Consider the following 18801-nt stretch of genomic DNA (forward strand, 5'->3'; position numbering starts at 1 on the left):
TGGTGTGTTGTTAATCACAGGCAATGCAAACTGCTCTTTTCCTTCATTGCTTGACTCCTCCCTGAAGTTGTGGAGGTTGTAAGGTCATTACTTCCCTTGTTGGCCAGAGTCTGATGTGAATTCTAAGCTCTTTGAACCATTACAATTCTGAGAAAGTAGATTTGTCCAAAGGGAACTTCAGGAACAAAAGAAAAGTAAGAATAAACTAAATGGTTCTTTATTAATCTGAAGACACTTAAGTTTTTTTGAAAAAAGAAAAGTGGGGAGGAGAGAGTTGGGGAAAAGGAAAAGTAACAAGTTGCTTCCCCAGCTTTATATTGTTTGTTAGGGAAGCCTGGGAGAAGAACTATAAAGGAATATAACTAAAACTACCTACTGGTAAGGCTTTTTATTTACTGTCCTGTCCTGGGCAAGCTTGCAAGGATTCACCCCAGGAAAGGACTGTCCAATAATTGACAATATTTCGATTGGATGTGTTGAAAATGAGGGATATTCTGGCTCTTTCAAACATGATGTTATGCTGGTTGTGCCCTTACTAGAAACTCAGTATGGCAAAGGAAACCCTGCAGAAGACTTGCAAGTGATTTCTGTGAGTTTTACATGAGTTGAGCAAACTTGGATGTAAATCTAGCCTGGAGCAGATATGAATATGTTCAGCCTTCAGGCTGGAAAGACCGGATACTGCTAACAGCATGTTAGCATGTGCTGTTGATGTGGAGATTGGTATCTGCAGACGATGTGCCCCTCTTTGTTTTGGGAGGAAAAGTCTCCTTTCTGTAAATTAAGGATCTCTGATTTTAAAATTAATTAATATTCATGTGCAGACCTTAACAAAACACCATTCTTCCTTGTTCCAGTACTGCATGACATTTAAGTAGTTTTTGTTGCGGACAAGCAACCTGTGAAAAAACATCAAAGGCTACTTTTCAAATCAAATTAGTAAACTTTTAAATTGTTTGCCATATAGAATTGCCTATTGAAATGAGAGGAGAACATTGTGGTGCCTACAAAACCTGTTTTATGGGACATGGAGTAGGAAAACAATCTTGAAATAATAGCACGCTTGGATAAGATATCCTGTGGTGTTCATTACTTATTGTTGTTGAACAGTTCTTAAAAAGCTAAAAAAATTGCCAGGTATCCCAGGTACGAAAACTGGAGATTGAATGAATAAGTTACATTACACAAGAGCAAGACTTTTAGGAGAGTATAGCAGTTCTTTCAAACCAAAAATGTAGCTTTGAAACCTAATTTAAATATTAATCTTTGTGTTAAAATATATGGTTAGATATGAAATTGCAGTTACATTTTTTTGATCCCTTTGTTTTATTTAACTGCCTGTTTTTCAAAACCTTGCAAATAGCAAGGACATGTTTCAAATGAAGTAATTTTTAATGCTTGAGTGCTTTTTTGCAAATAGGTGTTAAGTTTGCTTAGCAAGCATTTCTCTTAGCAGTAGATGACAGCAGTTTTGTGAAAGGTGATGTTACATAATGATTTTACAAAATATTTGTTTTGTAGGTTTTGACATTGACACACCAGATGACTTCGGCAGGACTTGTCTTCATGCAGCTGCAGCTGGAGGGTATGCAACAAAGCATTCATGCTTTCATATTTATTGTTATTTTTTCAATTCATCGTTCCTGCTCTTTTTTTAGTAGTTCCTCTCTGTGCTCCCCTTGGAATTTATGTAAAGATGAAAATAATTTCAAGATGGATTCTATCTGCAATCAATACAAATAAATTAACTATTCAGCTCAATAAGTAATTGCTGGAGTACAGTGTCCAGGTATCATCAGCCTTACCTTAGGTTTATGTTTGGGGATGAAATTACTTTTTTTTTTAATTTCCATGGATGATTATATCATTTTTAGAATTTACAGTATTGAAAAATGGCATGCCCACCTCAAATCACGTAGAACATGAGGTGGAAAACAGCAACTTTGGGAAAATTGTTTTTACCATAAACAAAAAATAATCTAACTAAATTAAAAGCAATAATTAAATTCCAGAGTTTGGGTGGATGAAGTAGTCAGAACTACTTGCTCATCACTTGTGATCCATATTGATTACTGTTATTGTATTGTAGATTTTCTATAGCACCTACTCAAAATTGCCTGGAAGAATTGGGTAATAAATTTCCTGACACACTCTGTGGGACACAGGAACTCCATGATATTGATATTTTCAGTTTTCTGTTGGAATGTTGTTTAAGTAATAATGTAAAGTAAGCATTCCAAGTCAAAAGCTACTTGATAGATACATTCTTGTTGCAAGTGATTAAGGTTAAAATGCTGTCTTTTCATATGAAAACACGTAATTTGTGACACTTTCTCTCATTCATCTCCAGTTTAGGAAAGTTACCAAGGTAGTGTTTAAACAATTAACAGTGTTGTACATCTATTACGATGATCATATTTTATTGAAAATTGATTACACGGAAAAGTAAAATATTTATGTTGTAACTTGTACTTGGCCTTAAAAAACATGCAGTAAAAACTTGCCTCTGTGCTGGAATCCTGGTAGCAAAAAGCGTGTGACATGCAGGTGTTATTGTTTGTTTGTTTACAAGAATTGAAATTTTTTATTGAATTACATTCATGTTTATGTGCTTTATGCATGCTATTTGATATCAGTAAAATTTATATATATGTGGTCTTGATGTAATTTATATTCTTTACTGATTTGGTCCAGCAATTATAAAATCTGGTTTACATGCAGAAATGTATTTATCAAAAATTTCATATTATAACATATGAGATGTACATGTGTAGCAGTTCTGATATTCATAGAGGCCAATACTAAGTAAAATTTGCAATCATGAGTAATAGTGCATTAATTTAATAGGAATTTGGAGTGCCTAAATCTTCTGCTAAATACTGGTGCAGACTTCAACAAAAAGGACAGATTTGGAAGGTAAGACATTCTAGATTTGTATTCTGTAAAGGGCTGTTAAAAGTACTGCAGAAGTAGCATATTGCTGTGTGGGCAAGTCTGTGTGTTCCAGGTTAAATGTTTTTTAAGATACAATGTCTCTAATAAACTGTGCTTCAACATCAGAAATCACAAATATAGTTTGTTTATTGTGTTTTGTTAAGTAGATGTTTTGTCTTGTTTTTAAAGACTGAGTTTTGTATTCAACTGTAACTTTTATGTGCCTTTTTTTGCTTATAATGTGGATCTTGTGTGTTTAAGTTGCTCTCATCCGAGGACATTAGTAATGTTTTCCAAATAACGTATTAGTCAAATCTATAAATCTGTTGCTATTTCTAAGCTTTTTTATTAAAATACTCATTATTTTATTATAAGTGCTTCCCCTTTTTCCTTTCATTATATCCATCCCTTTCTGTTTCCCTGTTTAAGCTCTAAACCCTTTTGGAACGACATTCATTTCTATTCTTAGTACAGGATTATTTAAGTTCAGATGGCATGATCCGTACTTGTGTAAAATACCGTGTCACGTCATGGAAAATATGATTTTCCAGGATGTGAACAGCAGAAGTAGGAATTGAGGACAATGTTATGGATCCAAAGTTGTATTTTGCTTTAAATTCCACTTCCGTTATTTCCTGAGAAAGGAACAACTATCTGTCACAACTTATGTAATTGAAAGTTGTTTTTCTTTCCTGGTTTGGATTTTGGTTTAATGTGCATGTTATATAGAGCAATTATTTCATGAGATGGAAAATATTCAAGTAGTTTAAAATGGAGAGAAATGGGAAAAAGTAATATTAAGAGTGATGGAAGAGGTGGGACACTTTAAAGTGCCTGACTGTCTTCTTGAAATTGAGATATTTATAGCAGCAGTCTCTTTTTAAAAATAAAAGTGGAGTTCTGAGTCATCTTGATCCTTTTGAAATTTTAGCCAAACTAGTTTATTTAGAGAATTGTTTATGTATTTAAAGCTGTGAAAAGTTTTCTCTGAGATTATACATCAGTATTAATATTTCATGGTTTTGTTGTAAGAAGACAAGGTATATTTTAAATTTTTTCTTTCAATGACTCTGCTATGTTAGTATAGTTAAAAATAAATAAATAATGCTTTCGTCTCTTAGCAAAAACATCTGTTTGTTAATTGTTGTATTTTACTTTTAATTCACTTAGTTGCTGTGCAGTTCTTTGATTTGTCCATATTTTTCCATGTGGCTTGAAATTACTTAACAGAAAATAATATTTCTAATGTAAACTTGATTTCCCTCTACAAGTTTACAAAAGAAAAATCATATAAAGCTTCCTTTAATACAAAGTTTATGCATATTTTGGCTGGCAAATAAATCCCCTAGATACTGTTCTGCATTATTAAATGGTCCCTAGAAAATGGCTCCATATTTTAATATTGCGTTCTTCACCACAAATACTTGTTTAAAAATGTAAGGAGGATTTAAGTTTCACTTTATTTTGCTTTTTCTGTCTCTATAATATTATTTTGCTGTTATTTACCATTGTACTTTTTATTTAAATGTGTACTAAAGAACTCCACTCCATTATGCTGCTGCCAATTGTAATTATCAGTGCCTGTTTGCCCTTGTGGGATCTGGAGCTAGTGTGAATGACCTTGATGAGAGGGGTTGTACACCTCTGCACTATGCAGCTGCATCAGACACAGATGGGAAGTAAGTGGCATACTTTGTACTAAAGCCTTTCTCATTAGGAACATTTGAGCTGTGAATGTCATGTATGCTCTGCCTTCAGATTTGCCAGATGCATTTTTTGTATTTTTAGAGATGGAACTTGACAATGTGTTGTTCATTGTATATAAAATACATTATGTAACAAATATTTCAGAGGGGGGAAAACGAACAATAGTAAAATGTATTGTAATAATTTTGTTATGTCCTATAATGGAGATGTCTTAATTCAGGAGTTCATTGGGAATAGAGATTTTAATCCCATCTGCTGTATAGTGGTTGGGTAAATATCTTTTGTGGGGGTTATTAAGACAGCTCTGAGCAGTAGAGTCATTTTGCTTTATAAACAAATTCTGATGAAGAATGGTGTTTTATGGAGTGTTCTTAATATTGCCCCAAAAATCTGCATAATTAGTCAGGAATGCACTGTGAAGCTAGACTGTGAATCACAGTAGGCCTACAGCAGGATATATATGAACTCATTATTTCAATATAAGATGCTTCTTCCATTTGTTACCTGATTAAAATAGTCCCGTTTGGCATTACAACTCTATCTCTTGAGAGCGAAATTTTTGTGATATAGTTACACTTTTACTAATGCAATGCATCCAGAATCTTTCATAAATCCAGAAATCTCTTACATATGTTTATTTTGTAACTAATGGTTATATTGTACATGCTTATTAATGCCCTAAAAGCTGTCATGCAAAGTGTATATAGTTAGCATAAAATTGATGAGGTTACTTAAGCTCCAGATATTACATATCTTGAGGATACTCGAGAAGAGCAGCACTTGCTTGTGCACACACTCATGTGAACTGGTCATGGTGTGCATTTCACATGCATACAGTGACTCCTTCACTGGAGAAGTGCTGCTTTGTGCCATTTTGTCTTGTTTTAATACAGCACCTTTTAAAAGGTGAGGTAGCAATAGGAATGAGGTGGCATATAACTTACACATTGGGTTCTGAAGGCTAAATAAAGAATATTATCGTGGCCATTTAACTTACATTTGAAGAACATCCCTTTTTTATGTAAAGCCAGATTTCAAACTAAAACTATTGCTTTTTAGATATACTTTCAACTCCTGCTGGAGTTTCCTGAGATAATTTTGCACTCTTACAAGTTGAGCTAGGATTAATTTTAGCTTCCCTGTTGCTCTGAAAACCTCCAAACTATAATGGTTCTTCAGATGACATCGTTTTGCCATCTGTCTTACAAAAGGCACAAGCGAAAATGGTGATGACAATACTGCAGAGCTTTGTGAGGTAACTCAAAGGATTGTCTGTGGGACCCACGTGGTATTGCCCTTCTGATTAACATTTGGGTCTCTGGAAGACAGGCTGCAAAGCAGAATGGCCTGAGGAGAAGCTTTTTATGTTGATGCAGCAAGATGATTAGTAACAGCTGGAAAAACAGTGCTGCTCAACTCATATTCAAAACAGGAATTAAGTTAAAATGATTATTCAGTTGGAATATAAAGCCTGGGAAAAAACATGTCAGGAAGCCATCTATACAGAAATTCCAAATGTAGTTGTGTGTGGTTTTACATTCTTTGTTCAGACATCTTTAAAGACGGAGTTTAGAGATGAGGATGTTTTTGTTGAAAATTGTATTCTGGTTTGTTCCAGTTTAGAAGTATTTCTTCTGTATCTTTAACAAATGCTTCTGATCTGGAACAAACACCAGTAAACCTCATTTTGACAAGATTAGAGAGAAAAACGTGATTTCAGAATGAGGTGAAATAAGCAGAATCTTAGGGGAGAAAAAAACCATGCTGTTTCTGTGTTAGAATTTTCTAATGGACAGTTCACCAATAAACATATGGGAAATAAATTTAACTTACCTGGGCTTTCAGAAAGTTTGATTAATCTCTTTTTTTAAGAGACCTGTTGAGGACAGTTAAGTATACAGAAGATGCAAAGTTGATCTCTTTCTTGAATGCAAAGAAACATCAAAAGTAATTGTCTGGTTTGCACTGAAAGAATGGGTACTTGAGCATTTTTAGTAGACTTAGCTTCCTGCATCATATTTACTGTATTGTGGGTTTTGTGAGCACACACATAGAGAAGGTACACAAGTGTAGAAATTTAGGTAGCCAAGGCCAATGACGTGTAACGTTTATTAATGAGCCATGAATTTTAACACAGAATCACTGATTAAAATTAACGAAGAAAGTTAGATGAGTGGACAAATAAAATGTAAGAACTGTGATTTTTACTTAATGAGACAAATTGACGTGTCTTTGAGTTCTCAGAAATCTCATCCCATTTTATATCAAATAAAAACATGCTAGCATGGTTGCCATTAAGGAAATCCAAGCATTTGTTTACTGGGCAAATAAAACATGAGTTAATTGGGTAAAAAACATAGATGTGCTTTACAGGTAGCTTTTTATTAGATATGCTGAACTTGTTGTAAAGTTACTTACATCTACGTTACATATGTTACTCTCTAAAACTCGGCATTTTTACCTTTTTCACTACCTGCTTAAGTCCTATTCTCCTTTATGCTGGGCACAAAATGATGAAAGTCAGACTGCACCTTGGCGTTGCTTCTGCTTGTCTCAACTTTTTAATGAGGCAGAGTCCTCTGTAATGAGACACTTCCTTGTTCATAGATTTTCCTGCAGCTTTTTGCCCCTTTAATCTTCACTCACCTGGTTTGTTACTTTCAACCTTTGTTTGCAAAGCAAATGTCAGGTCTTACTTCAGCAAATAGCTGTTGTTGCCCATGAGGTTATCAGACCCTTGACCTGGTACAGCTGTTTTACTTGTGCTGAAATGTGTTTCCATTTCATTGCGGCTGGTACTGGTTCTCGTTCAGCTGATGAATTTGCACTGTTCCATCTGCTGACTCCAGGCTGTTCCTTGAAGGAACTCAGAATTCCGATTTGAAGCATCATGCTGTCTTCCCTCAGGAGATGGCTGGTTTTGTAGGATTTCTGCCTGTATTTCTCCAAGGACTGAATCGGGTTTCTTGGGGTTTTGAATGATCAAGTTTGCACTCTTAATGGCATTGATCAGGGGGCAGGTTAGGATTCCTGCCTCAAATCTAAATCTGCCACCTCCTTCTGAAAGTTTTCCACGTGACATCACAGCATATCCATGTCATACAACTAAAAATGTTGAAATTCCCTTTAACTTTCTACCAAACAATTTTCAATGAGATAAATGGGAACTAGAACCCTCATGTTGTCAGTATATCCATTTGTCACTACTGATATGGTAATCTGTGAGACCTTTAGGTAAACTGTGTCAAGAAAGAAATATTCCAAGCTGGATTTGACAGGATAATATATTTTATCTTCATATGCATTTTGTTTAATTGATAAAGAAGTATTTAGTGATCCCAGAGAGAAGGGATGTTGACCTGTTGTACACTTCAGGAAACCAAATGGCTTCACCAACAAGTTCAGGGTCGTGATAGTGACTTTGTAAAATGTTGTTGAAATTATAGACAACATAAAATTATGAATTATTAGAGTTATTGATCGGAATAATTTAGTGTGCACACATGGAGTCTCTTAAAAAAAGAAAATTAGGGAGAAAGTGAGCTAACTTGGATCCCCTATTTTTCATCCTTCTGACTGAGTGTCTGTGGTTGAAACTGTGCTGATCATGCTCTGCCTTATAACTTTGTGTAATGAAAGTAAGGAATGGTAGGATATAAGTATGTAAACAACTGAGTCTGTTTACTGTATAAACAAATCAAAAAACTAGTGTCTGGTTGTGGAAGTGTATGTGTGTGTGACTCCAGGATACCACCATGGTTGTCTTCCTTTTGTAATAAGTATGAAAGAATGTACTCATGCAGAAAAACATACAAAATGGTAATCATTGATATTAGGAAAGGTAACTGCAATTGTGTCATCTAGGAGAAAAATAGCCATGAAACACAAGTTTTAACCAAGTCAGATAATTCAGAAGATGCAGGAGGCTGTCTGCAGAGTAGGAGTCTTTCAAATTTTGGAAGTTTTGTGATTGACCTTAACTTTTGATGTAATGAGTTAGCTGTTTTCTAGTCCTAGCCAATGTTGTACATTAAATCAGTGTCCCTGTGTGCTGTATTCTATTTTCCAGTTGAATTGGAACAATTTATCACTTAGCATTAAGTTGAAATTCAACATTTAGATACATGGTTGCATATGTCAATTTGAATAGGTGCCTGGAATACTTGCTAAGAAATGATGCCAATCCGGGGATCCGAGACAAACAAGGATACAATGCAGTTCATTATTCAGCGGCTTATGGTCATCGCTTGTGTCTTGAATTGGTAAGAAAACGTATCATAGATGAAAGCTGTAACAGCTGCTCTTACACAGTGTGAGGGAGAGGCCAGGGGATTCTTCCACCTTGGTTCTAAACCTGTAAGCTGGGTCAATATTGTTTTTCAGCCTCTGTAAGCATAAATATTTAAGCATTTGGTATTCCTAAAACAGAAGGTGAGGAGCTGAGATGCTGGACACTGGCTTTAAAGAGAATACATTCTCAGATGAGTAGAGGACATCCTCTGGTTGAGAATGTGGAATATTAGTTTTGTTTCTCAACTTAGACTGTACTTCTAATTTTTTTTGCTGATGGCTGAAATAAAATAACCATCAAGAACTTCTAAGAACTTTCATGAAGGTCATTAGAAGGAGCAAATGACAATATAGGGAAAACCTGTAAAGAAAGGGTGCCTTATAAAATTAATTCATGTAGTTACAGTAACTACTGGCCAGATATTTTAGATAATAAAGCCTTAGTTAGTTTTTTATTACTCCTTTTGCACAAATATATGTTATCTGATATGCTGTGTTATACAGTTTCAGTATTTTTATTCCAATTGCAGTTTTATATTCAAATGTTTTCAAACATGAATTCTTACTGTTTTTAATTGCAGATTGCAAGCGAAACACCTCTAGATGTTGTAAGTGTATTATTTCTCACTGTTAAAGTACTGCTATACAGCAAAAGAGAACATGTAATTTCAAAAATAATGCTTATTTTTAGACTTATTCAACCATTTCTTCAATGCATAAATATATTATTTAATTTCAACTACAATTTAGATTTAATTGCACTTTGGAATTTTAAAATAGGAAATTATTTTTTAAGCCATGTACTTTTTTACTTAAACAATTGTATGACCATGTTATAAAACTGTGATAATGAAAACATGATTTGAATGTATGTTGTGTTCTTCAGCCACTTTGAATGTTTTAATTCTACTTGTGTACTCAATTAAATGGTCTTGAAAAAGACCCAGAATGAAAACTTTTGGATACATCTGAAAGTAACAGATAGAAATGTATATACATAGGTATTTTAATGCCATACTACCTCTGCCTTTTTTGAGACCATTTTTTCTCTCTCAGAAATGTTTTTCTGTTCTGAGAAGTCAATCCTGCCTTCTGGCCTTTCACGTTGTTTTCTTGCTGATGTTTCACCTAATCTAAAAGCTTACTTGGTTGGTTGTTTGGTTTTTCATTTTTTCCTGCTGCTATCACCTGTCCTTGTCTTCTCTTTGTATACATTTCATCTATATTATTTCATATGGCTGCTTCAGAAAAAATGATTTTAGCTTAGTTTCTGATTTAATTATTGCTTTGTTATGCAAAATTAACCAACTGGGCTTAGTGGCTGGATATGGGGGAAGGGTTGCAGTCACTGTAATTCAAACTCTGTAAAAGGTTGAAGGAGATCAGGAGATAGTAATTTTATATTATTCTTCCTGTTTTTTTTTCCTTTTCAAGCTGTGTATACTGGAAACTATAGCAATTATTGCTAAGTGTTTTTAAAGATGAGGGGTTTTGCACTTACTCTGACTTTCTCTCTCTAAGCTAATGGAAACATCAGGTACTGACATGCTGAATGATTCAGACAACAGAGCACCTATAAGTCCACTGCATTTAGCTGTAAGTGTTTCGTTCTTTAGTGATGACAGCTCTTCTAGTGGCACACAGTGGTTGCACAGGTTGATCCATTCTGAATTTTTTCAAAATAGCTTAATAACAATAAAAATTCAAACATATGCACTAATATTCCTGAATGAGGTATACAGGGTGATTTTTGCATTTCACTTGAAACTTGCTTCATGGAACAGCTTTCATGTGGAATCTTCTAATTAAGATTTATATTATAATTTATACTAATGAAACTTTTATAAGACTTGTTCTGTAAGTAATTATGACTTTTTTTTAATGACCACATTGTTTTACTCTCCTTGTTGTTTAGTAAGAGAAATATTTTTCCTTAATACTTGAAGAAAGATTTTCACAGAGTACTGTAGGACAGTGATGAAACTGTCTATACAAATATATTCAAAATACAGAGTAAGCAGCTGAATATGTAGCTTTCATCTTTTCACTGAACTTCAGGCAAATGAAAAACCACACTGTACTATCTGAAAATAGAGTAAGTCTCATGCAGTACCTATATATGTATCGCCAAAGGAAAAAATAATCCTTAATACTGGTAAATGACAGCTATTTGTACTATATTCTTTTTACTGGATTTTTTAAATACTTTATGTAAAAAGCTAACAGGAATTACTTAAGTTTGCTTATGCTCCTCACTTGAAATAATCTCAGTATGAGATAAAGCAATGAAACATGCAGTATTCAAAGTACTGTTAGTTTTACAAATTGAAGACAGATGATTTTGTGAAAGTAGTTGCAGCTGCTGAAAGGATAAAACAAAAAAAAGATAGATAGATAGATAGATAGATAGATAGATAGATAGATAGATAGATAGATAGATAGATAGATAGATAGATAGATAGATAAAATAGAGAAAAAAACCACCAACCTTTTTGCTGAAATTGTGGGATTTTTTAAATTAGTCATAACTGTTGTAACTACTTATGTGCTATATCAGTACCTCTTCTAAATATTAAAACAAAAATGCTATCTTAATGGTTTCATTCATGTTGTCCTGGTAAGAAAGAAAAAAAAATGTGAAGAATGGGAAAACTGAAGAATTTTCTTATTCTTGTAGGCCTATCATGGCCACCATCAAGCTCTGGAAGTGCTGGTACAGTCACTGCTGGACCTTGATGTGAGGAATAACAATGGAAGGACACCACTGGATCTTGCTGCCTTTAAGGGACATGTGGAATGTGTAGATGTGCTCATTAATCAGGGAGCATCCATCTTGGTGAAAGATTATGTTGTAAAGAGAACTCCAATACATGCTGCAGGTATGTTCTAACTTCTAAAATTTTGTCTTTTGAAGTGGATCATCTTTGTATTTCAAAGTCTAATTAATGTTCTAAGAAACAATGTTTAGGGATAGATGCTAAAGTATAACATAACAGTTTTGAGTAGAAAGCGCTATTAATCTAGTAAATCAGTTTGGCTCAAGGAGTGCTGTTCCACACTTCCCTCTGGAAGGGTACATTGTCCTTGTCCGTTCAACTGGCTGAGCTAGCTGTGCTAGCACGCAGCCCAAACTTAGATAGGTGAATTGTGTTGCCTGTCTTGGCAGTAAAATACTTCTAGAAATGACTGGAGTCTTGAAGAATTTTGACAGTTTGAGAAGAGACATGAAAATTTACTTGGATATTTTTCCAAGGATTTAAATGACTCCTGAACATTTTCAAGGTAATAGCAGTCCTTTTCTCCCTGCATTTCCTGGAAAATATGTGTAAGCCTACCTTTCTCAGAGTCTAGCATTCATACTCTATTCTTATTTTTTTCTCTCTGAAAATAGGCTTATTAAAGTTGACATTTATAGTAATGCTGCTACAGAAATGTTGCTGTTAAAAGAACATTATATACAAAATATCATCATTCTAACCATTTAATTTTTTGTCCATGAGCACAAGCTGTATTCTTCTATTTGATTTAGCTTTCTTAACTTGTGTTAGCATTTCTGTCAGCTACAGAAGCATGAATTGTTGCCGTTCTTATGTAGACTGAATACTGCAGCTGTAGGTCAGAAACAATTTCCGTTCCAAGAAGCAATCATTTATCTTTCATGAGCTGCATTTAAATGTGATTTCTCAATTTTTTGTTTCTTTTTTTTCCCCATGTCTTTTAACTGCTTGGTTTATTACATCTATGCATTACATTTCCTTCCCCTTTCTAAGTGTGATTTCAGTTATTATTTTATAGCTATGCTCATGCTACACTTGTTAACAAAATCTGTATATCATTTGCTAAGTATGTGGTTATCTGTGCCTTAAAACAAGCAAAACTTATGCTAATTACTATATTTAATTATTCCTTCTTTTAGATGTCATATAAGCATATATTCTAATTATGGTTAATGTGTGCAATCTCATTTATATGTAAAAAAAAATTGTTGGCAATTGACAGCTTGACTCAATTATTTTTAATACTGTACAGTTGAGAATACCTGATTTCTGAAATTATTTTCTAGTGTTCATGTTTTAAGTTATAACAATGGTAAAGCTGTACAATGAGTTTTCAAGCTAATGGGCTTTAGTCTGAGCAGGCTAGTGCTCTGTTTGAGCTATATACTCAAAGGCAATTAATGTAAACCCCTTATTTTTATAATGTTTTACAGCTACAAATGGTCATTCAGAATGTTTGCGGCTATTGATAGGAAATGCAGAACCACAGAATGCAGTGGACATTCAAGATGGAAATGGACAGTGAGTTTAAATGATAGACATTCCATTCTTCACAAGTTATTGCATTTCATAAAAGGACAAACTAAATATTTTACAGTGGTGATTTTTAACTTATTTTAAAGAGAGCTTATATTTGAATTTGGACAAATACAACTGTGTGTATTGCAATAAACATAATGTTGGTAGTGAAAAATGTTCAGTTGGGAGGGAACTAAAATGTGTCTTATTGTCTAGATGCTGAGAAAATGGATTCTAGTAACTGAATCGGGACTTTGCAATTCGGGGATATGAATTTATTTTCTTGAATCTATAAACCAAATGACTGGCATTCTCAGAGTGAAGGTAGTGCCAGAGGAGATCATTCATGACGTGAATTTTAACAATTTTAACCAGAAGGATAGTAGTTGTTGTAGTTCAGCTGAGTGCTAGTCTATTAGATTTCCAGGTAGATTACACTGTATTTTGCTCTCTGCTTAGGACTCCTCTGATGATGTCAGTTCTCAACGGGCACACGGACTGCGTTTATTCACTCCTTAACAAAGGAGCAAATGTAGATGCCAAAGATAAGTGGGGAAGGACAGCATTGCATAGAGGGGTAAGATATTATTCCTTCTCTTTCCTTGAGAGTTTTATACGTCCTAATTTCAAGAACAGAGTTAATATGTGGTGGTATTCAATTTCTCATTATTCTCATCTTGCCATTCTTAGTTTTAATTGTCTTTTTAGTTGCATTCAAAAGGCTGGTTTTTGCCTGTTTGCAACCTACTCTCAGAATTCTTTTGTAATTCTAGAGTGTCTTAATCTTGCTGTAAAGTGTTGATTGGAGAGGTGCTGGAGTACAGCTTTTTGTTGAGGGTGGGGAGTTAGTGTTTATGGGAGGAAGAAAATTGTGATGCATGCCATATTCCAAATATTTTGTTTGTAGTTTCTGCCAGATAAGACAATTGAATGAGCCCTAGAGATTAGCAGTTCATTCCATGTTATTCCAAGAAAATATTCTGTCATCAAGATTACAAGACATTGCCATTTTTCCAAAAGAATGGCAGCTTTCAAGTTTAAGAATAATAACTTATTTTGCTTATTTTGTTATTAATTAAAAATGCAAGGATTTGCCTGAGGTTTGCTTGCTTTAGTTATACACCTTGGCTTATATACATGAATATTTTCCAACTCGCTCTTTCCTCTCCCTCTTACAGGCAGTTACTGGGCATGAGGAATGTGTGGAAGCATTGCTTCAACATGGTGCTAAGTCCTTACTACGAGACTGTAGGGGACGAACCCCTATACACTTGTCAGCTGCCTGTGGCCATATAGGTGTTCTGGGAGCTCTCCTGCAGTCAGCTACATCAGTGGATGCAGTACCTGCAATAGCAGACAATCATGGCTACACATCACTGCACTGGGCCTGCTATAATGGTAACATACAGCCAAGTTAAAATACAGCTCTAAATGTGTTTGTTTATACTGAGGTAGAAGTTATTATTCTGTAGAAAAGCAACATATAAAGTCTGTCCTCCTTCTGTTTGTATTAGTCAATGGGAGAATATGACAGATGTGGTATCTTGAAGAGGAATATATTAACATCTAATACATAATAAGAGATGTTTATTTTTGGCCTATATTTTTGTTATATATGATCTTCTTAGTTTTATGCCTCAAGGAGTTTTTCAAGAAATTCAGCATAGTATCCTTGAATAGAAATGGGCCACATATCCCAAAAACATCACCTTCACAGGGAGTCTTGGGAGGAATGTTTTCAGATTAAATCTGTTTTTAAACTTGCTTCATATCAACCATGATAGGCATAAGAAGCTAAAGTATATAAAAGTGATTGCATAAGAATTTATTTTTTTCTTCACTGATACTTTTCATGGATTTGAGAGTGAGGGAGGCCTTAAAAGGTAGGAAATTCATTCAGCTCCTTTGCTAAAGATTTTGTTCTGTATGTTCATCTCTGACATAGTAGAGGTTGTCATTTATTTCACCTCTGAGTGACATGATAAAGGAAAATGAAGAAGTAAGTGTTTATTCCAATTATTATTAAGTTAATAACTACTGAGCTGATGCAGCTGGGTGATAATTTGAACTAAAATAACATCTCTATCACATTCATAAAATTAAACTCTTGCAGCTTGGTCCATTTTCACAGTGGCGACAATCTCTGAATAAAACAGAACTGAGATAAATGCTTGATTTGTAGGATGAAAATTTGACAGGACTTATGAAAATTCAAATCTTTAGACATCAGTGAATGTTGAGCTAAGGTATTCTATGTATAGGCATTGAAGATCAAATAAATAGTTACCATTGTTAGCTGCCTGTCCAGCAGCAGGGTATAGAATTTTTAAAATATTAGTATGATGGGTTGAACGCGTTCTTTTTAAGATTTTGTTACGACTATCGACTTCATTTTTCTTTGGGTTTAGCAAGTCAGTGGAACAAAAATAAAGCTCAAATGGTGGAGATGTTTTCATGTAGACAAAGTGATGAATGTACAGAAGAGTTTGAAATTCAAAGGTGTAAAGAATTAAACTAAGTGTTCTGGATATTTTTCAGACATCATGAGATACGTTCTAAATTTAATAAAATTTACAGTTTGATTTTCAGGATTCTAAAAATACCTTAGTTCCTTAACGTAGCCCTGTTGAATATAACCAGTCTTTCTTAGAAACTTTGAAATAAAATACTGCTTAATCTAATTTAGATAAATATTTTTTGTTGTAATCCATCATTATACCTTTTCCCTTTTTTGTAATACCTAACTCTTACATTTGCTTTAGGTCATGACAGTTGTGTAGAGCTGCTTCTGGAACAGGAAATTTTTCAAAAAATGGAAGGAAATTCTTTCAGTCCCTTGCATTGTGCTGTGTAAGGAAGTGTAAAATTATTCTTCATATATTTAATTGCTGTATATAACAAAAGATTTATCATTCTGTAAATAACAGCCTGTTTAATTCATTATAGGATAAATGACAATGAAGGTGCTGCAGAAATGTTAATTGACACATTAGGTGCTGGTATTGTAAATTCAACAGATTCGAAAGGAAGGTAAGAGTATAAATGCACAAAAGAATGTTTGTAATGTCATACTCTGGCTGTGCTTAATTCTTCAATCATTTGGGGTTTTTCTATTTGCTACTTATGTTAATTCCTCATTCCCCAGTTTTATTCTCTGAAGGTTTATTTTTTTTATTCTGTGCTAGAAATAAATTTTGGATTTTTAAAAATCCTGTTCTGATTTAATAAACTTGGGTTAGCTTTTCATTATACAGGCAAGTTAGAGCATGTTTTAAATTGTATCACTTTGTGGATATCATTTTATACATATTTTAATTTTTCTGAATCAGATTGTATCTCTATTATAAACTACATGGGGGGGAATTATTTGAAACTAGAAGGTGACTTTCTAAAGGCAGCAGTCACAACTCCATCAATACTGATTGCAGAGGATCAGTGGGAGGGACTGCCCAGACCTTTGTATTTGTAGGATCTGTCAGGATGTTCCTTTGAATAAAGTAGAAAGCATGGCTGAACATGGCCATACTCTCTTTTGCTCTCTTGTAGAACTCCTCTGCATGCAGCAGCTTTTACAGATCACGTTGAGTGTCTACAGCTTCTGCTTGGTCACAGTGCTCAAGTAAATGCTGTAGATTCTTCTGGGAAAACACCTTTAATGATGGCTGCAGAAAATGGACAGACGAATACAGTTGGTAAAGAGAAAACTTCTTATATCTCTGCTCTTAGCTTTGTTAATCTTACTATGGGTGAAGTAGCCTTATAGTTAACATTCTTGTGAACATATCTGGTCAAAATTCTGTTTTCATTTTGCACAAATGTGAGCCATTTAGATTTTAAGGAATATGCTTTTAGTTAATACAAATCTTTATTTCCCCAGAGGTGCTGGTTAGCAGTGCTAAGGCTGATCTGACTTTGCAAGACAGTTCTAAGAACACAGCACTCCATTTGGCTTGCAGCAAGGTGTGTGTGGTCTGACTTACCAGTGCTGCGCTTTGTGTTATCAAGCGCTGTTTGAAAATACTGTGACTTTGAAAAAGCATTCAAAGCAATTTGTGAAGAGTATTTGCTGTATGACAGATGTTTGTTCTGTGTTTAAGGGTCATGAAACTAGTGCCTTGTTAATACTGGAGAAGATTACGGATAGAAACCTCATCAATGCCACCAATGCAGCCTTGCAAACGTACGTATCAGCAGTGAGGGTATTTTAAAGATGGTTCTTGGTGTATATTTTGCTCATAAAAAGGCATCTTTTTCAGATTTTTTTTTCCCCAAACTGGTTGAATTTTAATTGTTTATCAGGTACCAAAAGTTAAATTGACTTGGAATTGAAACGGTGTTTGGCTCATACCTGAAGTTCCAATTTTAGATGGGTGAAAGGGATGATAAATAAAACATTGTTGTGATTCCTGTGTGGAATTACTGCAATCCACTGAGATTACCTGTGAACCGATATTTTTCTATTTTAAAAATTATCCAAATTTTCAATTAAAATTCACTTCAGTTAACAACTCATTCAAGGCAAACTAAGATTTGGTCTTCAAAGATAGCTACTTTAAACAAAAAAACACCAACTACCTGAACTGTGCTTTTATTCTTCAGCATGCTTTCTATTTCATGTTTTGAGGATGAAACACTACTATTAAATATCATGGAGAATACGCTATTCCTAAATGTTCCTAAAGATCTTCTCTCAAGTAGAATTAAGCCTATTTTGTTAGCCCAAATCATAAGGAAAGCTTAGACATGTATAGTATGTCATACCAATCAGGATGGGCTATTAAAATGACTCTTCTGTGTTTTTTCCTTTTAGAGAATATGTTTGTGTTACAGACAATACTTGATATCTCGTGTGTAGCCAAGTTAGGCACATGAATTGTTGCACTGTTTTAATAATGCTATCACAGATCATTTAGAAAAAAAAAAAAACAAAACTGGAACTCGTAAGCAACTCGAATATTGTTCTGGCATTACATCCCTTCTGGAATCTTCTCTTATTTAAACTCCTGCAGTTCTTCCAGCTATTCCTTGAGATCTGCTTGAACTAAGGAGTTAAAATAGTAAGACTCCTTCCTTTGCTTTTGCTGCTCACCATGGTGCACCTCAGGCAGCTTGAAATAACCAGAAAGCAGGAAAGGGATTGATTGCCTCTTTCTGGCTTGAAGCAAGGATGTCTTGAGAGAAGGAAAACAAAAATGAGATGGGAACAGAAGTGGGAAAGTACGCTACCACAGGCTCTTGTAATTCCACCCACGTGCCTTGACTCTGATCGAGAGATGTCATGGGGGAAAATAGGTACACATTTGCACCTCCATGAAATGTTTATATAAATTGCAAGGTTTTAACAGATGTTGAAAATATCACTGCTTTAACAAATGTTTAATAACTAAATTGACTTTCTGAACAGCTTAAACAAAGTCCTTCTTTGTGGCAAGATACGAATTAAAATTGTTGGTCTCTATATTAAAATTATTTTAATTACAGTACATTTTTCAGTATGTCCATGGTGTGCAATAATTCTTGAATTTTTAATATTTTAATATAAGCACCATAGGTATAGCTGCTCCTATTTGTATCT

General features: G+C 34.3%; 1 protein-coding gene across 1 annotated transcript in view; it reads left to right on the plus strand.

The window, feature by feature from the left end:
* Positions 1 to 1521: 1521 nt before the first annotated feature.
* Positions 1522 to 18801, plus strand: part of LOC108507812 (serine/threonine-protein phosphatase 6 regulatory ankyrin repeat subunit A) — a gene marked incomplete at its 5' end in the record, with an annotated part of 25559 nt that continues 8279 nt past the window's right edge. The window contains 15 exons of the mRNA XM_017836093.1: positions 1522 to 1585; positions 2848 to 2916; positions 4473 to 4613; positions 8792 to 8903; positions 9513 to 9539; positions 10453 to 10527; positions 11609 to 11810; positions 13142 to 13229; positions 13686 to 13803; positions 14405 to 14624; positions 15989 to 16076; positions 16173 to 16256; positions 16773 to 16918; positions 17104 to 17186; positions 17324 to 17406. Coding sequence (XP_017691582.1) covers positions 1522 to 1585; positions 2848 to 2916; positions 4473 to 4613; positions 8792 to 8903; positions 9513 to 9539; positions 10453 to 10527; positions 11609 to 11810; positions 13142 to 13229; positions 13686 to 13803; positions 14405 to 14624; positions 15989 to 16076; positions 16173 to 16256; positions 16773 to 16918; positions 17104 to 17186; positions 17324 to 17406 — 1600 coding nt within the window. The remainder of the gene's footprint in view (positions 1586 to 2847; positions 2917 to 4472; positions 4614 to 8791; positions 8904 to 9512; positions 9540 to 10452; positions 10528 to 11608; positions 11811 to 13141; positions 13230 to 13685; positions 13804 to 14404; positions 14625 to 15988; positions 16077 to 16172; positions 16257 to 16772; positions 16919 to 17103; positions 17187 to 17323; positions 17407 to 18801) is intronic.

This window comes from Lepidothrix coronata, unplaced genomic scaffold (assembly GCF_001604755.1).
Source record: "Lepidothrix coronata isolate B3197 unplaced genomic scaffold, Lepidothrix_coronata-1.0 Scaffold270, whole genome shotgun sequence".
Lineage (NCBI taxonomy): Eukaryota > Metazoa > Chordata > Aves > Passeriformes > Pipridae > Lepidothrix > Lepidothrix coronata.